Source organism: Theropithecus gelada, chromosome 6 (genome assembly GCF_003255815.1).
Source record: "Theropithecus gelada isolate Dixy chromosome 6, Tgel_1.0, whole genome shotgun sequence".
NCBI classification, from domain to species: Eukaryota; Metazoa; Chordata; class Mammalia; order Primates; family Cercopithecidae; genus Theropithecus; species Theropithecus gelada.
The window spans coordinates 212222-239914 of NC_037673.1; the positions used below are offsets into that span (position 1 = coordinate 212222).

At 50.5% G+C, this 27693-nt stretch overlaps 1 protein-coding gene and 1 pseudogene across 3 annotated transcripts; one reads left to right on the forward strand and one right to left on the reverse strand.

Moving 5' to 3' along the window:
* Positions 1-1020: 1020 nt before the first annotated feature.
* LOC112626155 lies at positions 1021-3039 on the reverse strand (annotated as a pseudogene). The gene is made up of 2 exons (XR_003119835.1): positions 2467-3039; positions 1021-2373 (listed from the first exon to the last, which is right to left on the reverse strand). The product of XR_003119835.1 is annotated as an uncharacterized LOC112626155 (transcript).
* EXOC3 (exocyst complex component 3) lies at positions 2353-27561 on the forward strand. 2 transcript variants are annotated; one of them, XM_025387382.1, is made up of 14 exons: positions 2362-2399; positions 4583-4720; positions 5803-6002; positions 7301-7520; positions 13421-14102; positions 17466-17583; positions 18495-18620; positions 19974-20074; positions 22520-22630; positions 22717-22867; positions 24696-24818; positions 25459-25620; positions 26032-26159; positions 26991-27561. In XM_025387382.1, the coding sequence occupies exons 3-14, from the start codon at positions 5859-5861 to the stop codon at positions 27160-27162; spliced, it is 2238 nt and encodes a 745-aa protein (XP_025243167.1). In that variant the 5' UTR covers positions 2362-2399; positions 4583-4720; positions 5803-5858; the 3' UTR covers positions 27163-27561. The 2 variants fall into 2 exon arrangements, with proteins under 2 accessions (XP_025243166.1, XP_025243167.1); XM_025387381.1 differs by lacking the exon at positions 4583-4720 and having other exon boundaries at positions 2353-2399.
* The last annotated feature ends 132 nt before the right edge of the window (positions 27562-27693 follow it).

Consider the following 27693-nt stretch of genomic DNA (forward strand, 5'->3'; position numbering starts at 1 on the left):
TAGGAACAGTCTCCAGGCTGCTGTTGTTTTCCTAGTCCACCCTTCCACTGAGGATGCACCCCCTTGCATAGCTGTGCTTCACACAGGAGTCTCTGTCCACCTCCTGCCTGCTGGGAGCCTTAGCTTCATCAGCTGTCCTGCTTCAGTGTAAAACCCAACCCCTGGGCCGCAGGACTCGCACCCTACCCACCCAGCGGCCTGCTGTAGGATGGCAAGCATCTCTGCTTCTGACATCCTCTCCCCTTTCCACATTTGTCCCTGGTCACGTCCTTGCCTGTTCGTGAATCCACTTGTGCAATCAACATGATGCTTGTACTCAGCAGTGCCCCTGGGTGTTGGCACAATGTGGTCTGCCGAAAACAGAAGTCAAGAAACATCTTTTTTTTTTTTTTTTGACACAGAGTCTCCCTCTGTCGCCCAGGCTGGAGTGCAGTGGTGCCATCTCAGCTTACTGCAACCTCTGCCTCCCAGGTTCAAGCCATTCTCCTGCCTTGGCCTCCCAGGAAGCTGGGACTACAGGCATGCACTACCATGCCTGCCTAATTTCTGTGTTTTATTGGTAGAGATGGGATTTCTACCAAAAAGACCACGTTGTCTAGGCTGGACTCAAACCCCTGGGCTCAAGGGATCTGCCCTTCTCAGCCTCCCAAAGTGCTAGGATTACAGGTGGGAGCCACTGTGCCCAGCCAAGAAAGACTTTTTTTTTTTTTTTTTTTTTTTGAGATGGAGTATCACACTGTTGCCCAGGCTGGAGTGCAGTGGCACAATCTCGGCTCACTGCAAGCTCTGCCTCCCAGGTTCACGCCATTCTCCTTCCTCAGCCTCCTGAGTAGCTGGGACTATAGGAACCCACCACTACGCCCGGGTAATTTTTTTCTTGTATTTCTGGTAGAGACGGGGTTTCACCCTGTTAGCCAGGATGGTCTGGATCTCCTGACCTCGTGATCCGCCTGCCTCGGCCTCCCAAAGTGCTGGGATTACAGGCATGAGCCACCGTGCCCCACCAAGAAAGACTTTTAATGTTAAGAAGTTACTAGACAGTCCATCCAAATTCACTACCAGACATTGAATAACAGTATGAGTCTTTAGTTCATAATACTCAATGTTACTATATTTTGAAGAGTCCTAAAACCTTTGGTAATTTTTAAAAGGCCATTTTTTTTTCCTTCATTAGTTTCAAAATTAGTCATAATTTCTAACATAATTTTAACTGTTTTTAAAAAATTTTTTTCATTGCTCAACTTGTTGCTAGATTTTCAGAAATTACAAGGAAAAACTGAAATAACAGAGCCGGGGTGTTAGCATCAGCAGGGCACGGGGCTGGGCTCCTTGTGGGAGTGGCAGCGGGGGCTCCCACAGCTCCATCTCCATCCTGTGTGACCCCGCCCCATGCTGCTGCCACTTTCCTTGTCTCTGCTGGCTTCTCTGCCACCTTCCAGACCCTTCCTTTTGTGTGGCCGATTTTCGGGAGGGGCCAGGGCACAACCTAGCAGCTGCAACCTATGAAGGACTTTCTTGTTAGTTGGTGCATCCTTTATCAAACACACAAACCCCGAATGCTGGTGGTTTAACACGTGCTTTTTCCTCCTGGTGAAGCCAAGTGCTGGCCATGGGCCTCTCTTCCAAGCAGCGACTCAGGACCGGCCCTCTGCAGCAGCGGCCCAGTGACACACATTCATTCTCCAAGACCCGCGCCGCTGGGCCTCTGAGGGGCCCCAGAAACATCCCGTGGCCACCCATCCCAGGGCATTGTTCCCACGTGGGTGCCGATGACTGCGCTCCTGCAGGGGCTGAGTTCGTGTTTGGGTCCAAGGGGTACCCAAAGCCGCTTGTCTGCTGGTGGCAGGCAGACAGACGCTTCATTCCCAACTTTCCCCGCTTTCGTTTCCTCGTTCACTGAATGCTCGGCGCCCACCTCAGTCCGCGGCAAAGGCGGGACGCCCCTGCCACACTGCAGTGCGGACGACAAGGCCAACATAAAGACATGAGGCGTCAGCAGAGGACGGAGCCACAGCGGCTCTGGGGCTGTCTTCTCTCCGGAGGTCGGGAAGGGAACGGAGAGAAAACGCAGGCAGCCACGCTCGGCGGAGGCTTCCAAGACTGCGCCGGCCCTGGGGAAGGGCGCACGCGGGGGTCGCCAGAGGCAGCGAGAGGGCCTGAGTTGGGGGGGCTGGGACGGGCAAGGAGACCCCCACCCCGACAGTTACCATGTCCTGCTGGGGAGCGGCCACGGGGCAGGTCCCCGAGCTGAAGTCGCTCGGCCAAGAGACGGGTACCCGCCCCGCCCGGAGGGCCGGACCCATGCTTCCGGCACCGTTGCCGGAAGCGGAAGTACCCGTTCGCTGTCCACTTCCGGGACTCCGGAGGCGGCGGCTGAGGCGGCGGCGTAGGCTTAGAGGGTGAGTCGGCGGCAGGTCCTGACGGCCCGCGGGTCCCTGGGCGGTGGTCGCCGTGTTTCATCCTTGCTCTCCCTGTCTCTGGCTTCCGCGGGGGCGCGTAGGGGGAGGCCGGACCGGGACCTGGAGGGCAGGGAGGCCGTTCCGGGTCCCGTGGAGTATCCCGCTCGTGCGAGTGTCCTCGGCGCAGGTGTTCCCTCGGCGCAGGTGTCCTCCCCGGCACATGTGTCCCCCCAGGCACAAGTGTCCTTCCTGGTGCAGGTTTCTCCTTGACGGTGTCTCCCCCGCACCAGGCGCAGGTGTCCCCCCTTCGGAGCAGGTGTCCCTCCAGGCACAAGTGTCCTTCCTGGCGCAGGTGTCCTCCAAGGTGCAGGTGTCCCCTCAGGCACAGGTGTCCCCCCAGGCACAAGTATCCTTCCTGGTACAGGCGTCCGCTTGACGGTATCCGCCCCCCCAGGCGCAGTTGTCCTTCCTGGCGCAGGTGTCCCCTCTCGGACCAGGTGTCCCTGCTCGGAGCAGTGTCCCTCCGGGCACAAATGTTTTTCCTGGTGCAGGTGTCCTCCAAGGTGCACGTGTCCCTCCAGCGGAGGTGTCCCCTCCGTGAGGTGCCCCCCAGCACAGGTGTTCCCCTCGACGCAGGCATCCCCCCGGTGACGTGTCCCTCCCGCCAGAGGTGCCTGCCCGGCAGAGGTGTCTCCCTGGTGCAGGTGTCCCCCTGGGTGCTGATGTTCCCCTCAGTAGGGTGTCCCCCCGGCTCGGTGGAGAGACTCACAGCAGAGCCAGCGCCAGGGAAAGGCAGTCAGAAAGACCCTGATAGGGGTTGAACCTGGGTCTCTGTTTGTGGCTTCTGAGTACCTCTTTGGCTTCTTGACCCAAAATCTTTAGTCTTCAGGCTGGGATGAAAACCTCTGCGTTGTGTTTTTTAACTTAAGGTTTTCCCTTTTCCCACATTAGTAGCTTTGTTCTGACTCCAAGGTGAGCCTGCTTCTGCTTCCCAGCTCTTCACTCACATCGCCTTGGCTTCCACCCACAGCATGACAGACTTCACTCCAGCCTGGAGATGGGCCCAGTCACCTCACTGTGTGCACCAGCAGAGTGCTGGGTGTCCACTTCTTGGGTTGTTATCCAGCCCTATAATCAAAACCATGCAGACTTTAATGTCAATGGAAATGCTGATGATAATATCCAAACAAAATAAGAAAACAAAAGTGTGCACCTGCGAAGTCATAGAAGCAATGGAATCTTAGCTTTAAAAGAAACTCAAAGGGAAAAAACTGGAAGGAAACAAGCCCTGTTGGAGGGAGTTGCCCAAGTGTCAGGATTTAAGGGGAGTCGCCCGAGTGTCGGGATTTAAGGGGAGTCGCGCCCGAGTGTCGGGATTGAAGGGGAGTTGCCCGAGTGTCGGGATTTAAGGGGAGTTGCCCGAGTGTCGGGATTTAAGGGGAGTCGCCCTTGAGTGTCGGGATTTAAGGGGAGTTGCCTGAGTGTCGGGATTTAAGGGGAGTTGCCCGAGTGTCGGGATTTAAGGGGAGTTGCCCCTGAGTGTCGGGATTTAAGGGGAGTTGCCCCTGAGTGTTGGGATTTAAGGGGAGTTGCCCGAGTGTCGGGATTTAAGGGGAGTTGCCCGAGTGTCGGGATTTAAGGGGAGTCGCCCTTGAGTGTCGGGATTTAAGGGGAGTCGCCCTTGAGTGTCGGGATTTAAGGGGAGTTGCCCGAGTGTCGGGATTTAAGGGGAGTTGCCCGAGTGTCGGGATTTAAGGGGAGTCGCCCTTGAGTGTCGGGATTTAAGGGGAGTCGCCCTTGAGTGTCGGGATTTAAGGGGAGTTGCCCGAGTGTTGGGATTTAAGGGGAGTCGCGCCCGAGTGTCGGGATTGAAGGGGAGTCGCCCTTGAGTGTCGGGATTGAAGGGAAGTTGCCTGAGTGTTGGGATTTAAGGGGAGTCACCCCTGAGTGTCGGGATTTAAGGGGAGTCACCCTTGAGTGTTGGGATTTAAGGGGAGTTGCCTGAGTGTCGGGATTTAAGGGGAGTCGCCCCTGAGTGTTGGGATTTAAGGGGAGTTGCCTGAGTGTCGGGATTGAAGGGGAGTCGCCCTTGAGTGTCGGGATTTAAGGGGAGTTGCCCGAGTGTCAGGATTTAAGGGGAGTTGCCCCTGGGTGTTGGGACTTTGTATTTTTGTCCTGTCCAGATTTTGTACATTGTATGCCTAATTTCGTAATCAGAAAATAAAGAGAAAGGAAAGGTTGCAATGTAGGTCCAGATGAAAAAGGAGAAGAGAGGGGTCTGAAAGCATGTGGGCACAGAGAATGAAAAATTCCAGGAGAAGGCGAATCTTGTTAATATTCATGAAGATGAAAATCGAACAGCTGAAATCAAGGGGAACAGGTGTATCAGATTCCCGCATTGACCAGATGCTCACCAAGCAGCTGTCTTAGCTCCCCGAGGAGGACGATGGTGGAGGGAGCATGGAAAGCAGGCTTGCCTGCCATCTGAGCACCTCTGGTCTGCATCGGACCTGCATAAAGGAGGGAAGCGCAATGTTTTCTATGGCAGTTGAAAAAGGCGGAAATGGGGTTTTGGATACCCAAGACAGTAATGAGTTTTTTTGTTGCTGTTTGGTTTTTTTGTTTTTTGAGACAGAGTCTTGCTCTGTTGCCCAGGCTGGAGTGCAGTGACGCAATCTCAGCTCACTGCAAGCTCCACCTCCTGGGTTCATACCATTCTCCTGCCTCAGCCTCTTGAGTAGCTGGGACTACAGGTGTGCGCCACCATGCCCGGCTAATTTTTTTGTATTTTTAGTAGATACAAGGTTTCGCTGTGTTAGCCAGGATGGTCTCAATCTCCTGACCTCGTGATCCACCCACGTCAGCCTCCCAAAGTGCTGGGATTACAGGCGTGAGCCACCGGGCCCGGCTGACAATAGTAACTTTTATAGGGAATTGTGGGGCTTGTGCTGGGCCTCCAGCTGTGGTACCTGTTTGGGGGAGATGTCTGTGCTGCATTTGTCTTCACTGAGGGTCCTGGTACAGCTGCCCACAGGCCTGGCCAAGGTGCTGGGGGAAGGCTCCCGAAATGAGAAACCAGCCCTATCTTGGGGAGAGATGTGCCTTGGAGACTGACATCTACATGGTGGGTGGTTTGGGACCCACATCTAGAATCTTCCAAATGTCCACGTCTCTCATGCCTATGAAACGCACCTGCTCTCCCCTTAAAGGTTTAACTTCCCCAGGTTTGTGTTACGAAGGTTTGTTTATCTTATCAAGGAGTTCCTCATCCTAGTTCAGCTTTCTTTGAGGTTTCCTGGATTAATGATCTCAGACACTCTCCTTGTAGCTCCATTGTGATCATCTGATTGTTTGGGGGGAGGTTTTGTACCTACCATTTCTAACAACCTAACAACCCCTGCAGTGCACACAGAATACCTCTAGCATGAACACTGTGAGGATTCCACCTGCTTTTTGACCATGAAGGAGACAGACCGGGAGGCCGTTGCGACAGCAGTGCAAAGGGTGGCTGGGATGCTCCAACGCCCGGACCAGCTGGACAAGGTGGAGCAGTATCGCAGGAGAGAAGCACGGAAGAAGGCCTCCGTGGAGGCTAGATTGAAGGTGAGGCCACCTGCTCCACTCCCAGGCAGCACAGAGCCATCTGTCTTGGGCGTCAGGTTCCTGCTTGACATCACCATGCTGATTTTGCTAAACTAGCCTTTGTGGTGATGTGCAAGGAGGCAGAGCTGGACTTTCTTGAGCAGTTAGTTACTTTCAGCAGTGCATTACCAATCAGTAGCTTTGCTTAGAAGACAGTGGGAATGGTGAAAACAGCAAAGGAACAACCTTTTAAACACCCTGAGGCCGGGCATGGTGGCTCATGCCTGTAATCCCAGCACTTTGGGAGGCCAAGGCGGGCGGATCACATGAGGTCAGGAGTTCAAGACCAGCCTGGTCAACATGGTGAAACCCTGTCGCTACGAAAATACAAAAATTAGCCAGGCATGATGGCGGGTGCCTATAATCCCAGCTACTTGGGAGGCTGAGGCAGGAGAATTGCTTGAACCCAGGGGGCACAGGTTGTGGTGAGCCGAGATTGTGTCATTGCACTCCAGCCTGGGCAACAGAGTGAGACTCCGTCTCAAAAAAAAAAAAAACCCAGAAACAACAACAAAAACAACACCGTGAAAGTGACTATTACGTTTTTTTTTTGTTTTTTTTTTTGAGACGGAGTCTCGCTCTGTCGCCCAGGCTGGAGTGCAGTGGCCGGATCGCAGCTCACTGCAAGACTATTAAGTTTTTAAACAACACCAGAGGAATGAGAATTAGTCTTATTTAAAGCTCTTCTACAGAGCATCACTGGAGGGCATTTTGTTCAGATTGTTTTAACTCACCTTTAACACAGAGTGGATCTGAAGCTCGGGTGCCGATTCTTTTCTGTGGGTCAGCTGTCCTGAGGCCAAGTACGGTCCTGGCTGAACAGCAGGAACTCCCCGCCCCAAGCCAGTGAAGTCCTGACCGTTCTCTCTGCCTAGATGAGACCTCTTAGGAAACTAGGGTGCCTGGGGAGAACATGGGTGACATCCTTCTGAAGGTACCATAGCAGGCCACGGCCCAGGGCAGACCCGTGGTGGTGTCCGGTATCACCAGGTGTGAGGCTAGATGAGGAGTGTCCTGACGTTTTCTCATCAAAGCTTTAAAATGCATCATTTTTCTGTTCCCAGGCAGCAATGAAACAAAAAGTTACATTGTGAATCAATTAAATCCTTGTTAATTTTATTCTCTTTTCTGGGTATTGACTATTTCCTGCTACTCAGTGACTCTTTCCTGAACTTGACCCTCCCGGGGAAGATTTGTTCTTCAGGAGGCAGCACATGGCTGTCACTGGCTCTTCTCACCCGTGTGGTGTCTCTCCTCAGGCTGCCATCCAGTCACAGCTGGACGGGGTGCGCACAGGTCTCAGCCAGCTCCACAACGCCCTGAATGACGTCAAAGACATCCAGCAGTCACTGGCGGACGTCAGCAAGGACTGGAGGCAGAGCATCAACACCATCGAGAGCCTCAAGGATGTCAAAGATGCCGTGGTGCAGCACAGCCAGCTCGCTGCAGCCGTGGAGAACCTCAAGAACATCTTCTCAGGTACCAGGCAGATGCTCGAGGCACTTGCCATGCTCACACCTGTCTCTGCATGACTCACTGAGTGCTCTGTGTGCAGTGTGCTTTGCAGCCCGCACTGTAGATCTGTAGACGGTAAGTGTGACTCTTGTCTGCTCAGCGTCTTTTTTTGAACGTGGATGGAAGTGATGAGCTGAGCACGTAAAGGCTAGAAGAAGGCTTGTAGTTCAGTGTCAGGACAGAGGCCCAGCAAACGCAGTGTAGAGGGAGTCCCTGGCTGAGTGTCGTTGCCTTGCCTGCGATGTGGCTGTCAGACTCTGTGAGTGCAGAAGAGTGAAGGTGCCGCGGCCCATGCTTAAAAGGAGCTGTGGGAGAAGCCGCCCTGCACATGGGACAGAGCAAGCAGATTCCAGAGCAGAAGGGATGAGGCGAGCAGCAGCTCCCAGGCGGCAGGAGAAGCATGTGTGCCCGGGCCAGGGCAGAGCTGGGGCTCAGTGCCGTGGGGGCGTGACCCTTTCAGTCTCCCTGAACGCCTCAGAAGGATGCCAAGGGCCCAGTAACCTGTCCCTGAAAGGTGCCAGCTGGCCCTGGGTGGTGGCTCCCAGCATTTGTGTTCACAGTCTCTTCCCACTTGCTGTGACGGGAGCTGCTTCCACAGCCTCGTCCCTCGCCTTGGTCCCCACTCTGTGTCAAGGTCAGCAGCATCCTTCAAGTCCCCAACCTCAGAAGCCTTGGCAAGGTCTGATTCTTTCCCTTTCTTTGTTCCTATCTGGCCTCTTGGCAAGTTCTTCCTGTTCCTCTACCCAACGTCTCTGCCCTGATGTCTGCATGACACTTCCCCGTCCGCAGCCGTCACGGGCCCCAGCTCGCCCTCCACACTGGCTATGCTGCATCATCTGATGCTCCTCAGCTCCCGAGGCCACGTGTGAATTGGCACGGTTCTCCCTAGCTGCCCACAGCACACCTTGGTAACCTGTGTCCTGTCCACCCCGTCCTCTCCGCCCTCCTCTTATGCTTGTGGCTGCAGCATTGCTGAGCACCTTGTCCCGTTGCTTTGTGTGTGCCCTTCTTCCAGGGCGTGATCCGCAGGGTGACATGTTTGGCTGTGGTCTGCATCTCTTTGTGCATGCCCAACACAAATGCCACAGTGCTGCCAACTCAGAAAGCAGCTCTTCTTGGTGACTGTGGACCGCCTGGAACTGGAACAGAGTCCCTCGACGGAGTCTCCTTGGTGATGCTCAGCTGGCACCTTTCTAGTTCATTTCCTCTTATTTCGTATTGGCTGGCTACATTTCCTTCTGGTCTTTTAAACTAATGCCTAATGACCAAAAGGTGCATTACTGGAATTAGTTTTTTTTTTTTTTTTTTTTTTTTTTTTTGAGACGGATTCTTGCTCTGTCTCCCAGGCTGGAGTGCAGTGGCCGGATCTCAGCTCACTGCAGCTCTACCTCCCGGGTTTACGCCATTCTCCTGCCTCAGCCTCCCGAGTAGCTGGGACTACAGGTGCTCGCCACCTCGCCCGGCTAGTTTTTTGTATTTTTTAGTAGAGACGGGGTTTCACCATGTTAGCCAGGGTGGTCTCGATCTCCTGACCTCGTGATCCCCCCGTCTCGGCCTCCCAAAATGCTGGGATTACAGGCCTGAGCCACCGCGCCCGGCCTGGAATTAGTTTATCTACAGCAGTTGGAAATAATTTCCTTTCCTTGGTGAACAAATGAGCCTACGTGGTATACATGTTTTTTGTTACGGATACATTTTCATTGAGAAGATGTGCTTTGGGTCCCTTCAGACTTGTCTCATTGCCTATAATTCAGTAATGCGGTGTACACAGCTCCCCTCCTTCATTCTTTCTTGTGCTAAAATGCACATACGCAGTTTGCCATCTTCACCATTTTTAAGTGTACAGTTGGGGACTATTAAGAACGTTCACATTGTTGTGCGACCATTGCCACCTCCATCTTCAGAACTCTTCATCTTGCAGACGTGAACATCTGCACCTATTAAACACAGACTTGGCACCCTCTGCCCAGCTCCTTTTCCCCAACGTTCTGCCTTCTGTCTCTCTGAACTAGATGACTCTGAAAACCTCATAGAAGTGGCATCACATATTATCTGTCTTTCTGTGACATGCTTATTTCACTCAGCATGATGTCCTCAGGGTTCTTCCATGCTGTAGTATTGTAGAATTTCCTTCACTTTTAAGGCTGAATAATATTCCGTTGTATGTATGGACCGCATTTTGCTTCTCCGTTTGTCTGTTGGTGGACACTCGAATTGCTTCCACATTTTAGCCATTGTGAGTAATGCTGTAGTGAACATGGGTGTACAGATATTTTACTTTTATTTATTTCTGGTATGTACACACAAGTGTAACTGCTGGACCGTGTGGTCATTTATGTTTAAATCTTTGAGCAGCTGCCAGACTCTTTCCTCCAGGGGCTGCAGCATTTCAGTTTTCCACCAGGAATGTGCGAGGTTTCTGATTCGTCTGCATTTTCATTCTTCTCTAAGTTTTTAAAAATGTCCGTTATGGTTGGGCGCAGTGGCTCATGCCTGTAATCCCAGCACTTTGGAAGGCTGAGGCGGGCAGATCACCTGAGGTTAGGAGTTCGAGACCAGCCTGGCCAACATGGTGAAACCCTATCTCTACTAAAAATGTAAAAATTAGCCGGGCATGGTGGCGGCAGGTGCCTGTAGTCCCAGCTACTCAGGAGGCTGAGGCAGGAGAATCAGGAGGCAGAGGACACAGTGAACCGAGGTCATGCCATTGCACTCCAGCCTGGGGGACAAGAGCGAGACTTTGTCTCAAAAAAAAAAGTCTCTTATGTTTCCTTTTTTGCCTCATTAATTGTTTAAGAATATGTTGTTTAATTTCCATAAATTGGTGAATTTTACAGTTTTCCTTCTGATACTGATTTCTAACGTCATCTGCTGAGTTTGGAGAAGGTACTTTGTATGATATTTATCTTTTAAAAACCTGAGTCTTAATTTGAAGCCTAATCCATGGTCTGTCCTGAAGACTGTCGCATGTGCATGTGAGAATAGTGTGTGTTCTGTTGTTGGGTGTTCTTTCTGTGTCTGTTCAGTCTGGTTGGCTTGTTGCATTGTTCAGGTCCTCTCTTTCCTTGTTTAGCTTCTGTCTGCTTGTTCTGTCCGTTATTGAGAGAGAGTTATTGAAGCCTCCAACTGTTACAGAAGTGAATGTTTCTCCCTTCAGTTCTATCCATTTTTGCTTCATGTATTTTGATGGTCCGTTAGTAAATGCAGAAATATTTGTAATTGTTACATCTTCTTGCTGAATCTTCTATTAATACATTATGGCCTTCTTTGTGACTAGTTTTTTTTTTTTTAAGTCTATTTCATATTTATTAGTATAACCACTCCTTTTCTCTTTTGGTTATTATTTACGTGGAATATCTTTTTCCATCCTTTTACTTTCAACCTATTTGTGTCTTGGGCTCTAAGATTAGTCTCTGGTGAACACGTAGAGTTGAATCATGTTTTATTTTTTAAATCTGTTTTGTCCACCTCTTCTGATTGAAGAGTTTAATTAATTTTGCCTACCTCTTTTGATCGAAGAGCTTACATTTAAGTGATTACTGATAAGAAGGGACTTCTGTCATTTTACTGTTTGTTTTTTATATGCCATATAACATTTTTGTCTCTTATTTCTGCATTTCTTTTTATTTTGTGCTTTTGATTATTTTGGTAGTAAACATTTTAATTCCCTTCTTGTTTCTTTTGTGTATATTCTATAGCTATTTTCTTTGTGCCTACCATAAAGATTACACTTAACATCTAACATTATCTCACTTTAGTTTGAATTTATATCAATGTAACTTCAGTAACACACAAAAATTGTCCCTATGTGGCTTCATCTCTACTAGCTTTGGGTTGTTCATTTCACAGAATTACATCTTTATACATTGTGTGTCCAAAAACATAGACTAATAATTGTTTTTTAATGCATTCATTTTAAAAAATTAGGTAGAAAAACAATGTGGAGTTAGAATCCAAAGTTACAGTGTTACTAGCTTTTAGACTATTTTTTAATGTATTAGTTTCTTTTTTATTTGCCCCTTTCAACCAGAAAAATATTAGTCTCTTAAGTCATGCAGAAAACAGAGTGATGAGTTAAAAACTGAAGTGTTAATAATACTAGATTTTATGATTGTCCATGAATTTACCTTTTTTGAGACCTTTACTTCTTCACATGGCTTCCAGTTTCTCCCTAGCATTCTTTCTTTTCAACCAGTGGGACTCCATTTAAGCATTTCTTGCAGGACAGATCTTGTGGTAACAAGCTTTTCAACTTTTATCTGGGGATGTCTTAATATCACTGTCACTTTTGAATGACAGTTTTGCTAGATTTAAGGTTCTTGGTTGACAGTATTTTTCTTTTAGCGCTTCGAATATGTCATCCCACTGCCTCTGGCCTCCAAAGTTTCTGGTGAGAAATCTGATCTACTCATAATCTTATTTAGGAGCCCTTGTTTCTGACAAGTTGCTGCTTTCAAAATCTTTCAAAAGTTTGATTAAGTTGTATCTTAGTGTGGACCTCTGAGTTCCTCTTGCTTGGAGGGCATTGAGCTTCTTGGATCTTCATATTCATGTCTTTCATCAAATGTGGGGAGTTTTCAGCTATTATTTCTTCAAATAATGTATTGCCCATTTCTCTCTTCTCCTTCTAAAAGTCCCACTAAGCATATGTTGGCCTGCTTGATGGTGTCCACAAGGTCGCTGAGGCTCTGTTCACTTTTCTTCAATCTTTTTTCTTTCTGTCCCTGATACTTGATATTTCCCATTGTCCTGTCTTCACTTTCACTGATTCTTTCTTGCACCTGCACAGATCTGCCTTTGAATCCTTTCAGTGAATTTTTCATTTATTGTACTTTTCAGCTTCATATTTTCTTTTTTGTTTCCTTTTGGATTTTGTCTCATTATTGGTATTTACATTTTGCTCATACATGTTTCTTTCTTTACATCTTTTAGTTCCGTATACATCTTTAAATAGTTGTTTTAGAGTCTTTGTCTAGTAGATCTGCCATCAGATCTTTTACAGGGACAGTTTCTTATGTTTTCCTTTGAATGGGCCATACTTTCTTCTTTCTTTGTGTGCCTTGTGATGTTTTTGTTGTTGAAAAATGGACACTTGAATCAAATAATGTGATAACTCTGGAAATCAGATTCTTTCCCCTTCCCAGGTTGATGATTCTTGTCTTTGGTTGTTGTAGGCTTTCTGTGCCAAGGCGCAGCCTGAAGTGTGCACTTCAAGGTCATCTCAAGTCTTTTCTGAGCCTGTGCCTTTGCCTGGGCATGCATTGGCCACTTCTGAATTTTTCCTGTAAATGCAGTTACTTTTGAATGTCTTTATTTATATATAAATATCTGGCTTTCAAAAAGGGGGACAGATGAAAGAGGTGGTGAAGACATTGGCCCTTTAAAATTCCCTGGAGGTGTGCGGGGGCGAGGAGGGGCCTGTGAACAGGGGAAGATGCAACAGTGGCTGCTCACCTCTTCGCACCTCTGTGGTCAGAAGCAGCAGTCAGTGATCAGAGTACAGATCTCTGGTGTGGAGGACAGGGTTCTTTTTGCCCAGCTAGGCTGCAGACTGTGTTCAGGCAGCTCCAGGAACACATCAGCACATGCACAGCTGCCTGCGGGGCAGGACGTGGGGCCTGGGTAGCCACTGCCCAGCTGAGAGCTGCAAATGCCCAGAGTTAACCACAGTTTACAATTTATGCCTTCAGTAGACTCCAGAGTTCCAAAGATAGTTACCTCAGACACATCCTGCCATTGCAGTTGTTGTTAGCTAGGGAGATGGCTTCCTGCTCTGCCGTGTTCCTAGAATGCTGCACGCAGGCAGCCTTTTATGTGGTGGTGGTGGTGGTGGTTTATGTTGCTGTCTTGTGCCTTTTCTCTAGTGCCTGAGATTGTGAGGGAGACCCAGGACCTAATTGAACAAGGGGCGCTCCTGCAAGCCCACCGGAAGCTGATGGACCTGGAGTGCTCCCGGGACGGGCTGATGTACGAGCAGTACCGCATGGACAGTGGGAACACACGTGACATGACCCTCATCCATGGCTACTTTGGCAGCACGCAGGGGCTCTCTGATGAGCTGGCTAAGCAGCTGTGGATGGTGCTGCAGAGGTCACTGGTCACTGTCCGCCGTGACCCCACCTTGCTGGTCTCAGTTGTCAGGATCATTGAAAGGGAAGAGAAAATCGACAGGCGTATACTTGACCGCAAAAAGCAAACTGGCTTTGTTCCTCCTGGGAGGCCCAAGAATTGGAAAGAGAAAATGTTCACCATCTTGGAGAGGACTGTGACCACCAGAATTGAGGGCACACAGGCAGACACCAGGGAGTCTGACAAGATGTGGCTTGTCCGTCACCTGGAAATTATAAGGAAGTACGTCCTGGATGACCTCATTGTCGCCAAAAACCTGATGGTTCAGTGCTTTCCTCCCCACTATGAGATCTTTAAGAACCTCCTGAATATGTACCACCAAGCCCTGAGCACGCGGATGCAAGAGCTTGCATCGGAAGACTTGGAAGCCAATGAGATCGTGAGCCTCTTGACGTGGGTCTTAAACACATACACAAGGTAAAGCTAACCTGGTGCCTGTGTTGTCTCTTAGGTAGAAGCCGTGTGTGAGAGGGGTTGGCAGCCACTTGCCGGAGAGCCAACCACAGGGCGTCACTCTGGGCAGGTGCTCTGGGCCCACGGCCTTGGTTTCTGGCCAAGGGGCGTCTTCTTTCTGGTCCACCTGCTGGTGCCCAGCCTCTGGTGTTTGAACACTGTTGTGCTTGGGAGGGATCTCTGCTCTTGGCCTCCAGCCCCGTTGAGCTTGACAGGGTGCAGCTCCGGGCTGGGCCATTATCCTGTCTCACCGTGTGCTGACTTGTTTCCTTACGGTGACACCCCGAAGCAGGCGTGTTTTTGCCCATTTTACAGGAGAGGACACATGGTCCCAGGTGGGGCTGGGACTAGCACATGGCCACCCAGCTGGGGAGGAGACCACCACATCACCTCCCTGGCTTCCAGCAATCTTGGGTTTGGTTTCTCTTCACCAATATCCTATAGCAGTGAGTCTTTCAAAAATAAACAGTTACAAGTCTAGATAGTTCGAGAAAACTCTATCATCCTTTTTGTATCCTAGCACGAGGCTTTGTCACTTCACATAAGGGAACATGAACCACTCTGTGCATGGATTAATTGGAAGTAGTGTTGAAAAACGGTGCAGTGGTGGGGGTATTCTGAAATTCTTTTTTTTTTTTTTTTTTTTTGAGACGGAGTCTTGCTCTGTCACCCAGGCTAGAGTGCTGTGGCCAGATCTCAGCTCACTGCGAGCTCCGCCTCCCGGGTTTACGCCATTCTCCTGCCTCAGCCTCCCGAGTAGCTGGGACTACAGGCGCCCGCCACCTCACCCGGCTAGTTTTGTATTTTTAGTAGAGACGGGGTTTCACCGTGTTAGCCAGGATGGTCTCGATCTCCTGACCTCGTGATCCGCCCATCTCGGCCTCCCAAAGTGCTGGGATTACAGGCTTGAGTCACTGCGCCCGGCTCCTGAAATTCTTTAAGATTAGGTAGCTGCAATGAAAATTTATTTCAATTTTCCATGGTTTCATAGATAGAAAATAATATTAAGTCATGTATTGGAATAATTCTTTTTATTTTTTTGCCTATCTTATCACTGCAGTGGAGAAATTGAATAAACCTCTTTTTTTTTTTTTTTTTTAGCAGTGAGGCATTTTTTTTGGTGCTTTGTTTGTTTACTGGTATCTGCTTATAGAGAATTTGCATTTCAATACAGAAAGACAGAAGAGAAAGGAAGCACCCCCTGCAGAGAATGGTCACCGTGGCTCTCTGCACAACCGTGGCTCTCTGTGCAACCATGGCTCTCTGCAACTGTGGCTCTCTCTGCACAACTGTGGACTCACCTCCCCTGGCTCTGCCACTCATCCTCATGGCCGCCCATTTTGTAGCCTTGAGCGTGCAGACCTCCCGCTCCGTGCCTGGTGTGTCAGCAGCCCCATGAGGCAGGAGGCAGGGGATAATGTGCCCAGGTCACACAGCCAGTGAGTGGGAAGCTGAATTCCAATCCTGTCCCTGGGCCCTCCCCGGCCGTGGCCACTAGACTGGGCCGTGCATGGGAAGCTGGATTCCAATCCCGTCCCTGGGCCCTCCCTGGCTGTGGCCACTAGACTGGGCTGTGCGTGTGTGCACCTTGCACAGTTTGCGTCTTGATTTTGTCTTTCCACGTTGTGAGTGTTTTTCTGTCCTTGGGGAGTCTTGTGAGTTCCATCACCCCGGCCTCTCTCAGGGGAGGTTGAAGTGCTCCCGCGGGAAACATTCACACACGGAATTGAGGTTCTCGGGCAAAAATAATCCAGATTAAATAAAAGTCTTTTAAAATGTGCAGAATTTTAGGAAGCACTTTTTTACTCAGGAAGCTCTTGGATTTCTTATAGTGAACTGGCCCTTAATCATTGTATTCAGTGTTACTCTGAGAAAGTATTTAGGGTACATAGCATGAGGCATGTTAGTTGAATTTTCTGAGTGGTCAAACCTTAAACTTAAAAAAATGTTTTAATTTTAATTTTTATGGGTACATAGTAAGTATATCAAACCTTAGCCTTTAAAGAGCCCAACCTCATACACAGATAATAACTTGTTATTTATTTATCTATTTATTTATTTGTTTGAGACGGATTCTCACTCTGTCGCCAAGGTTGGAGTCTGATGGCGTGATCTCGATTGACAGCAAGCTTCGCCTCCCGGGTTCATGCCATTCTCCTGCCTCAGCTTCCTGAGTAGCTGGGACTACGGGCGCATGCCAACATGCCCGGCTAATTTTTTTGTATTTTTAGTAGAGATGGGATTTCACCATGTTGGCCAGGATGGTCTTGATCTCCTGACCTCGTGATCTGCCCACCTTGGCCTCCCAAAGCACTGGGATTACAGGCGTGAGCCACCGTGCCCGGCTGATAATAACTTTTTAATGAAAACTTTTCCTGAAGTGTAGCACGTATTTCCTGTCTTCTGGGCAGTAGACTGGATGTAGTTTAGGCTGTTTTTGCAGATACGTTTTTATCAGTAATGTCCTGTATTCTGCTTTCCAGTCATCACCCTCTGCAGAGCACAGTGATGTTGACTGCAGTGGCTTGTTTCCAAAGTACAGCACAGCTGCCCCTCCATACCCAACGGGGAGGGATTCCAGGAGCCCCCTTGACTATCAAAATCCTCTGGAGCCTAAGTCCCCTTTATAAAAGGGTATAGTGTTTGCATGTAACTTGTGTACATTCTCCTTCCTGCTCTAAATCATCTCTAGATTACTTATAAAATTAAATACAGTGTAAATGCTATGAAAATAGTTGTTGGACTATATTTTTTGAAATTTTTATTATTTTTTATTGTTGTTTTTCCCAAATATTTTCAGTCTGTGGTTGGTTGAGTCAGTGGACATGGCGCCCATGGCTGTGGGGGCCGGCTGTGCTTGTTGTCGTTTTGACTGAGTGCGTTTGTTTATTCAGTGCCTCCTGTTTGCCAGGCCCTGCCTTGGCTCTGGAAGTGCAGTGAATAGAACACAGGGAAGTCTCTTCCACATTTGAGCCCTAGCACCTTATGAAGCTGGCACAGCAGGGTGAGGCTGGGGTTGGAGGGACTCATGTGGTCTCGCAGCCAGTGGGTGACGCCACGGAGACCCCAAGGCCCTTGGCCCCTGCCCTGCACTTTCCCCGGTTGGAGGGACTCACGTGGTCTCAGAGCCAGTGGGTTGACCCCACGGAGACCCCAAAGCCCTCGACCCCTGCCCTGCACTTTCCTCTGAGCCGTGGGCCGGCTGTGACCAGGAAGTCTCCAAGGTGGGTGGACGTTCGTGTGTCAAGTGAAACAGCCTCGACACACTTGGATGTGCTCTTCTATGTCTGTCGTGGTTTGTCATTCACGTTCCTGGTTCCCCCATAGTACGGAGATGATGAGGAACATGGAGCTGGCCCCGGAAGTGGATGTCGGCACCCTGGAGCCATTGCTTTCTGCACACGTGGTCTCTGAGCTGCTTGACACGTACATGTCCACACTCACTGTGAGTAGGGCCGGCCTGCGTGCCATAGACCACCGTGCTGGTTGTACAAGTAATTGGGCTTGGCAGCAGGCAGGAGGCAGGGTGGGAAATGCCTTCGCATTGACTTCCTAGGGTACGTTGCTCAGTTGCCCAGGCTCTGCTTCCAGGCCCTGACAGGTCCGTTTGCTAGAAGAGGAGAATGGCCTCTTCTCTGGGCCTGGATCCGAAGCTTGTCCTCTGCTGGAGACGTGAGCCTGTGCCGTCCTCAGCAGGCTGGCCAGGGCCCAGGATGTCTGAACCGTGTGCGGCGGCACCTGCCAGCTCTCGACTCTGAGTCCCAGGGTCAGGGGGGGTCAGTCAAGGACCAAAGGGCAAGTCCATTTGCAGCTTGGTGACCACCAGGTGGTCTCAGAGTGAGAGGAGGGGGTCAGCAGGGTCTGCTTCTTAGACAAGGGTGTGTCCACCTAGCAAGGCAGCATTGTGACCAGAAGCAGAGGTGTCCTCAGGAGCTGGGGAAGGAGCGCTGTCTTCTCTTGGGACATGAGCTGCTGTGGTTGCTGAGTCTGGGCAGAGGAACAGGCCTGACCGGACCTGACTGGACCTGGTCAGCCTCGTTCTCTGTACACCTGGGACTCAGGGGCCTTGTCCTCCAGCATGAGGTGCAGCCAAAAGGGCATCTAGTTTCTTCTCCCTCTTTATCTGTACAAAGGTTCCAGTTAAATCCCTGCAGGCTGCCGTGGGCCCTGCCTCCCATGGGGGTGGCTCCTGGGTCCCTGCCCTGGAGTCCTCATTTGGGAACGAGGACTCTGGTGCCGTGTGTCTGGTTTCTGGAGCTGTGCATGCAGCCGACCAGGTGATTGGCATGACCCTCAGGCACCTGCTCTTCTCTCTTCTCTTCTCTTCTCTTCTCCATCATGCTGAACTTCCTTTAGTCAAACATCATCGCCTGGCTGCGGAAAGCACTGGAGACAGACAAGAAAGACTGGGTCAAAGAGACAGAACCGGAAGCCGACCAGGATGGGTACTACCAGACCACACTCCCTGCCATCGTCTTCCAGGTATCAAATGCAGGGGATTGGCACAGTTCCATTTCCTAGTGGATAATAGGACCTATAGGTTTTACAGAGTGACACAGATACCCGGGATCTTCATCTGCAGAGTGTGGTGAAAATATTGAGAGCCCTGCCTGGTGCATCTAAGTCCTCTGCTGTCTCTGTCTTTCTCTCTGAAGCTGCAGAAACCTGGGACGATACTTACCAAATAGTTTTGCCCAAGGTCACTTTACTTTTCTGACTGGGTCTTTATGGGTTTGGACTAGAGCCTAATTATATGTTATTTATGTGCGACTTTCAAATGTGAGTTTGTTTGGTTGATATCCAGGATTTGTCCTAAAAAATGGCACATGATTGAGTCTAAACAGGTAGATTTTGGGAGCGTCCATTATTTGTTTTGAGACGTAGTCTCACTCTGTCGCCCAGGCTGGAGTGCAGTAGCACACAGTCTTGGCTTACTGCAACCTCCACCTGGTGGGTCACGGCGTCCATTGGCCTTTAAAGTTGCTTTCCTGTTCGTTGGTTAAGGTTCTAAGTATTAGACTCACTTGCATTTTTACCACAGATTCACTTTCCAATGCCCGAGCCTCACTAGGTGTTAGACCCAGTGTGTTCTCACCACGGATTCACTTTCTAGTGTTCGACCACCCTGTGTCCTGTTTTTCCTGCTTTTTTTTCTTTTGGCTCATCATGTGTTTTAATTTGAGTGGCACTGCTGAGGGATGGAGCCCAGTTGTGTTAGAATCCTCACTCAGGACTCTGGTCAGGCAGGAGTGAGGGCTGGTGGGTGACATTTCTCTCTGAATGATACCGTTGGTTATTGACAGGCTAGTCCAAACCCATTCCTTTGTTTGGAAACGGATGCTGTGAGAAACTCTGTGAGGAGAGCCCAGTGAGCTCTGTCCCCTTGTCCTTCCTCTGCCTGTGTCAGCTGCTGGCAGGGCCTGGCACACCCCAGGTCCAGATTCTTAGGAACTCTGCATCATGACGGTCACAGGGCCAGGGAAGGTGAGTCAGCCGCCTGAGGGGCGCCATCCCTGGTGAGGCTTCACTCCACACATTAGAACTCCAGTCACGTAGTGTGAGGACTGACATGGCCCCCATGGGAGAAAGCAGTTTGCCAGGAATTAAGAAATGAGTCACTTGGTACTTTCCCAGGTGAGAAAGTTGTTTTTGTTTTTTTGTTTTTTGTTTTTAAAACTAACTTTGTTACTTTTCAGGTGGTTTCATTTTTTTTCTCTGAATTTGTACTATCCTAAATGCCACTTAGCAAACGCGGGTTTTATATAACAGCAAACCTGCACTCTAAGTACACTCCTGTAAGATTATACCAGAATTAATAAGTTCTCCGATTTTTAGATGTTTGAACAGAATCTTCAAGTTGCTGCTCAGATAAGTGAAGATTTGAAAACAAAGGTACTAGTTTTGTGTCTTCAGCAGATGAATTCTTTCCTAAGCAGGTATGTCTTTTTGCCAGTGTGCTAATGTACAAATTGAATGTTTTTAAAAATTAGAAGCAAACATTTTTTGATCCTACTATGCCTGTTATTAAAAAAAAAATTAAGCCTATAGATTCCCCACGTGTCACTCCTGTGTTCTTCAAAAGCAAAGGGAGGGAGCGGAGCTTCTGGATCATCTTCCCCTTGAGTGGACCACATGCCTCCTTGGGCTCCCAGAGCCTATGGGTTGTGACGTCCTTAGTGATGCACCGGATGACACCAACTCTGTTGGAGTCAGGCTCTTCCCGTCGCCTGTTCTGAACTTCCTCGGGGTAGGGGTGGCGACTCCTGCTGCAGGGCCCACTTCGCAGTGGGGAGGGCGTCCTCGGCCGAGCTGGCCTTCCTCAGAAGGGTTCCAGGCAGCCATGACCTGGCACGCCACCCTCCCCATGAGTTGTTGATGATAATTTTCAAACCTATACAGATGTGGAAAGAATGGTGTAAAAAACTGCTGTGTTCACCATCATGCAGTCCAGAAGCCATCCCCTCCAAAGCCCCCTTGCCTCATCTGTTCTCCCCTGCCCATTCTGCTCTCTCTGCTGAAATACCTTGAGGCAAACCCCAGGCACTGTGGCATGGTATTTATGACCCTCTCTCAAGCCCCTGCAGTGCCATCAAGTCAGAGACATGCAGAGTGACTCCATGGGGTCATCCAATGCCAAGTCTGCATTTGGGTTTTATCTCAAATGTGTCTTTCGATAGTTGTGAATCAGATCGGACTGCATCACATGAGGACTTAGGGTTCCTAGGCCTCTGGTAAGCAGAACAGCCCCTTCCCTCCTTAAGCTGCTGCTTGTAGATCTCTGTAGAGAGATGTCCCTCAGCCTCGTCCTCAGTCTGCCATCAGCTCCCGAGCCAGATACTGGCTCTGCAGGCTTGGATCCCACTTATTGGCAAGTGTGTCTTCCACGATGTGGCACATCAGGAGACGTGGCATCTGTAGGTCCTGTCCTGGTGGCTTAGATACTACAGCCACACTGCCCACTCAGAGTTCCCATCTGCCATCCATCGATGGGGGTCATGCCCAAGTCCCCACTGGCAACCCGTCAACAGGGGTCACAGCTGAGTCGCCACTGGCCCTCCATCCATAGAGGTCTTAGCCAAGTCCCCACTGGCCAAGTCTTAGCCAAGTTCCCATTGGCCGTCTATCCACAGAGGTCATGGCCAAGTCCCTATTGGCCATTTGTCCATGGGGATCTTGGCCTGAGTTTGTTTCTTTGGAGGTCATTGTCATTTATGAGGTTAGATTCTTCTATAAAGAGACCGTCCCTGATCACCCTCAGCTTTTTCATGACCTGAACCACACTTTGGACAGAAATGCTAACTTCTTTCCCTTTAATTGCCAGCTTTCAGTTTGCTCCTTTCTTAACATCTCTTAGAAATAGAAACGGTATTTGTTGTACAATTCTTCCACTCCCATATGTGCTTGAGAATGCCCATAATAAGTTTAAAACTAGAGTGGGTCACTATCTCTGTGTGTTTTCTTGACGTTTCAAGTGTGTTTTTAATTGGATGACTTCAGGGACTGTTTCTGAAAGGGACATTTTACCTGACATTTGATGATGTTCCTAACACTATGAGTTTCTAGGTGAAGTGTACAGTAAATAAGATAAAGCTTTCCCAGTTAGTTCCTCATAATCAAATATGTAGTATATTTTTACAATCAGAATGCTGAACCATATTTTTTCTTTCTCCTTTTTTCAGTTATTTTTTACCAACTCCTCAAAATTTTTATATTTTTAAATTGTTTTTTAAGAGACAAGGTCGGCCGGGTGCGGCGGCTCATGCCTGTAATCCCAGCACTTTGGGAGGCCGAGGCGGGTGGATCACGAGGTCAGGAGTTCGAGACCAGCCTGGCCAATATGGTAAAACCCCGTCTCTACTAAAAATACAAAAATTAGCTGAGCGTGGTGGTACACACCTGTAGTCCCACCTGCTTGGGCAGCTGAGGCAGGAGAATCACTTGAACCCGGGAGGTGGAGGTTGCAGTGAGCCGAGGTTGCACCATTGCACTCCAGCCTGCGTTACAGAACAAGACTCCATCTCCAAAAAAAAAAAAAAAAGAGATAAGGTCTCATTAGGTCGCCCATGCTGGAGTGCAGTGGTAGTTCACTGCAGCGCAGCCGGCAGCCTTTGACTCCTGGGCTCAAGTGGTCTTCCTGCCTCAGCCTCCTAATAAGCCATATTTTAAAGCCTGAAGTGAAGTTATTTTTTGATCCATTTAAGTGATCAGCCTCTCTGTCCTTCCATTAGTCTGGATCGTCTAAAGATTGTTTTATTTTTAGAGGCTCATCTGGTCAGATGTTAGTGATGTGAAATATCAGGCCAGGCATGACGTCAGCATGGCGTTTGAAACAGCTCCATGTTGTCCTTAGTGCTGTTTGACCGAAGCCTGTCTGTCCTCAGATATAAGGATGAAGCGCAGCTGTATAAAGAAGAGCACCTGAGGAATCGGCAGCACCCACACTGCTACGTTCAGTATATGATAGCCATCATCAACAACTGCCAGACCTTCAAGTGAGTGTGGCCGGATGCTGTGGTGGGGGACCAGTGGAGGCTGGCCTGCCCAGCCGCTGTGTTGAACCTGAACCATTTCCTTGCAGAGAATCCATAGTCAGTTTAAAAAGAAAGTATTTAAAGAATGAAGTGGAAGAGGGCGTGTCTCTGAGCCAGCCCAGCATGGACGGGATTTTAGATGCCATCGCGAAGGAGGGCTGCAGCGGTTTGCTGGAGGAGGTCTTCCTGGACCTGGAGGTGGGCCTGGCTCTTTCCTTCTACCGTTTTCGGGGCCAAAGCATGGTGATTCCTGACTGCCCTCTGGGACACAGGCTGTGAACTGTACCGTGCGGACGCCATCCGGGGAGCCGGGCTGTGCACTTGCATTCAGGTCAAATCGCTCAGAGCGCCTCCATTTTCTGTGATGCTGCATGCTTCGTATGATGCAGGGTCCTTATGCACAATTCAGTAGGTTCACCCAGTAAGTACGAGAGATATCAGACGATTTAGTGGATTACAAAATAGAAACAGATATGTAGGGACCTGTCAAAAAGTCAAATTGAGAGTGCATACACACACACACACATCATCTGCCATAGATCAGTTTCGCTTTTGAATATAGATACACAAAAATCATTAATAAAATGAATTTAATATTGTATCAAAGGCATAACCTACCATGAAACGTAGGGGATATTTCAGAAACATAAAGATGGTTTAACATTATTTAGATGTATTGGCAAAAGTCAGAATATATTTTAAAAATAAGACCATGTAGGCCAGGTGCGGTGGCTCACGCCTGTAATCCCAGCACTTTGGGAGGCCGACATGGGCAGATCACCTGAGGTTGGGAGTTTGAGACCAGCCTGACCACCATGGAGAAACCCCGTCTCTACTAAAAATACAAAATTAGCCGGGTGTGGTGGCGCATGCCTGTAATCCCAGCTACTTAGGAGGCTGAGGCAGGAGAATTGCTTGAACCCAGGAGGCGGAAGTTGTAGTGAGCCAAGATCGCGCCATTGCATTCTAGCCTGGGCAACGAGTGAAACTCCATCTCAAAACAAAACAAAAATAAGACCATGGCCATCTGGTGGTCCTGCTAGAAAGGTGTTCCTGGGATGAGGGGTGGGATTGGTTGCTGATTTCATCAGTGTCTGGTTGTACAAGAGAACGGAAATGTGTGTGAAAGTGTCCCCAAAGAGGCAGACACTTGTAACTTTCGCAAAAATGACTTAGCAAGAAGGAAATATTTACATTTGAAATTATTTCAAAATTTAAAAAGAATATATAGAAAAATGGACGAAGGACATGAACGGCCACCTCACATTAAAAGCAACACCAGTGCATCCTCACCATGAAAGTAGACGCCCAGTCTTATCCTCGAAGCAATGAATGCTCAACAGGACCTGCCTCTCAGTAGGATGGCAGGAGCCGGAGATGCGGATGCCTCTCAGGCTTGTTGAGGGCGCGAGAGAAAGGGGCTGTTTGGATTCTGTGTGGGCCTGAACTGGATTGGGTTTTGGAGGGCCGCTTGGAAATACAGCCATTGTAGTTTTAATTTGTAACTTTTACTGGAGTTTTAATTTGTATACTTCTATTGGAGTTTTAATTTGTATATTTCTATTGGAGTTTTAATTTGTATACTTTTATTGGAGTTTTAATGTATATACTTTTTGACTGAAAAATTCAACTTTAAGGAATTTCATCAGTAGAATTATACAGATTCACTGTTGCATTATTGCAAAATGTGAAAAAAATTTAAATGTCCATCAATAGAGAATTGGGCAAATAAATACAATAAATATATGTAGCCATTAAAGGTAAAATGTATACATGCACAGATATTTCCATCTTTAACATGTCATTTTGTGAAGCTCATCACAGAAATTGTAGTATAAATCTCCTATACTTAAAGTACACATTTGCAGATTATATAATCGAATTTTTACCTGAGTGCGCATTGCTGTTGTAATTAGAAAAGCAGTGCCATGTAGCAAAGGCACACGGAAGTGCCTCCCTCCCACACGCACTCAGCCCTTGTGGGACGTTGAGGTGATGATTTCTATGATCTGTTTCTGCTTTTCAGCAACATCTGAATGAACTGATGACGAAGAAGTGGCTATTAGGATCAAACGCTGTAGACATTATCTGTGTCACTGTGGAAGACTATTTCAACGATTTTGCCAAAATTAAAAAGCCATATAAGAAGGTAAGAAGGTGGGACCTAGTCCCCTAGTCACCTTCACGGAGGGCTCACCTCTCACCCTGCTCAGAATTCAGCATCCAGTGAGCCCCTCCGTGAGTGAACGTTCACTCGTCGTCCTGTCAGCTCAAGGGAGGCAAGAGGCTCTGCGGACGCTGCCTCCCGGGGACGCGGCTCTGGTAAAAGTGGCGGGGGCCCTGTGGCGCCCACTCGAGGTGGAGGGAGCTGTGGTTCCCGGACAGGCCCGTGTGCCCCATCTTCTTGCCCCTCCACGCACCCCAGGGGTTTCCTTCCACTTCAGACCCTCCTTCCTGCAGGACCGAGGTTCCTCTTTCCTTCAAAATGTCTGCCACGCTTGGCAGATAAAGCAGCAGCAGCCACTGACACCGGCCCGTCTGTGGACCGAGTGCTGCTGCGCAGCACGCGCCTCACCCACGTCTGTCCTGCTGGTGCAGGGCTCCGGGTCACGGTCACTTTCCCCCCGAGCCCCCGCTCCTCCTCTGCGGCGAGATTCCCAGAGCCGTGGCCAGCGAGGAGTGGGCCCAGCCTCCGGGGAGCCGCTGGCAGCCCCGACCTGGGTTTCAATGGAAGTGCTCGTGGCCGCCAGAGCCGCGGAGCCTGCCGCTGACCGCGTGTTTCTCCCCAGAGGATGACGGCCGAGGCGCACCGGCGCGTGGTGGTGGAGTACCTGCGGGCCGTCATGCAGAAGCGCATCTCCTTCCGGAGCCCGGAGGAGCGCAAGGAGGGCGCGGAGAAGATGGTGAGGGAGGCGGAGCAGCTGCGCTTCCTGTTCCGGAAGCTGGCGTCCGTGAGTGTCGCGCCGCGCCGTGCCGGGTGGGGAAAGCCCGCCGCCCCGCAGCCCCGTTCCGCCTCCGCCCCGGACTCTGAGCCGGTAGATGAGAGTGCGTGTGTGTGTCAGGCGGGGCCCTGGCTCCAGGTCCTGCCTGAGCTTGTGGTTGGACACGAGTGACCGCGGAGGCAGGCGCGGCGCCGGCTCCCTGAGGGACGCTTCCGTCTGTCCCGTGCTGCGAGGCGCTGGCCGCCTCCCGCTGCCGCGCCCTCGCCCAGACCCGGCCCGTTCCTGAGCTTTCAGAGTAGATCCTGAGGAGTCAGGGGAAGAGGGAGGTTCCCAGTCAGGAAGGGGCTCCGCCAGCATCCGGCCGCTCCCGGGGCGCGGGGACAGCCCAGGGCGGCCCCTCACATTCCTGCTGCCTTCCAGGGTTTCGGGGAAGACGTGGACGGATACTGTGACACCATCGTGGCTGTGGCCGAAGTGATCAAGCTGACAGACCCTTCTCTGCTCTACCTGGAAGTCTCCACTCTGGTCAGCAAGTATCCAGACATCAGGTAAGGGATGCACGTCTGCCTTAGTCCGTCCTTCCGTCACAGGGCGGGTGAGGCTCCCGGTTGGCCAGGTTAACCCTGCAGCACGGCAGGGGTTCAGGTGCGGGGAGCAGAGCGGCTCCTGTGCTGCCTTCCGGTAGGGGTGGGTGGAGCTCGCGGGGCACACCCCGGGTGGGGACAGTGGGGGCAGGGGTAGGGTGGGGGCAGGGCTGTGACAGCTCTGCTGTGTCTGGTGGGGAAGATTGGGCCTGTGGAGTGGCCCGAGCGGGGCGAGTTTAGGAAGTTTCCTCTGTGCTCATGGTGGACTCAGTAGGGCCCAAGTGCCGCTCAGACCGGACACCCTCCGAGGACGTGATTACAGGGAGTCCCCAGTGCCAGGCTCAGGGAAGGGGACCCACGCACGTCCCCCCTCTGCCATGCTGGCTCCAGGCTCCAGGCCAGCCTTCGCAGCCCCCGTCTCAGGGCACCTGCCACTTCCCCAAGGGGCCACTTCCGTAGCTGCAGCTGTGCCACCTCTGTCCCATCATCTTGCCATTTCTGGTTAAACGTGGAAAACGGGGTCTGGAGCTCTCCACAGTCTCTGCTCTGGTTGGGCGGGAACAAAGATTTATAAAAGCAGTGTTGAAAAATCTTTCTGCAATTGGATTGAGAAAACGCAGAGTAAGATGAAAACGCAGGCTTGTCTCCCGCTGAAAAGGGAGAGGCGCCGTTTTTCTGCAGCTGTCCTCACCCCCTGCGTTCTGTGGGCTGGGGTGGTGAGGCCATGAACCTCTGGCAGCGTGGCGCATCATGGGGGTGCTAAGTGGGCATGGGCTGACGCCTCCCCATCCCCAGGGACGACCACATCGGTGCGCTGCTGGCTGTGCGTGGGGATGCCAGCCGTGACATGAAGCAGACCATCATGGAGACCCTGGAGCAGGGCCCGGCGCAGGCCAGCCCCAGCTACGTGCCCCTCTTCAAGGACATTGTGGTGCCCAGCCTGAACGTGGCCAAGCTGCTCAAGTAGCCTCCGCCGGCCTGCCCCGCACGCCCGTGCACAGCCCCAGTCCCTGCCCTCAGAAGCGCGGGAAAGCCGATTGCTCTCCTTGGCCACATGTGCTGCTTTCAGCTGCACGGCCTGTGCTTAGGCGCCAGCTTGATACACCGGGTATGCGTAGAGTGAGCGTCCCGAGGCCACGTGCAGAGGCCCCTCATTGTGCTCTCAAAGCCCTGTGTGCGCAGGGCTCTGCCACATAGCCTCTCTGGGGTGCTTGTTTGTTGCAGTGGTTGAAGGCGTGTGGGGCGCAGGGGACGTGAACCTCCGTGCCCCTCTCCTCCCTGGGCCTTCACCGCACCCCATCTGCTGTAAGTGCTCGGAACCCTGTCACCTAATTAAAGTTTCTCCGCTTCCTCAGAGAAATGAAAAGGCCACGCATTCTCTTTTCTGGTGAAGGTTTTCTGACTAGTGATCTAGCAGTGCCCAGGAACTGTGGTCAACCACAGTAAAAGTCTTCCCTCAGCTTGGAGGGCACCCTCCTGGTCTCCTCCTGGCATCCCC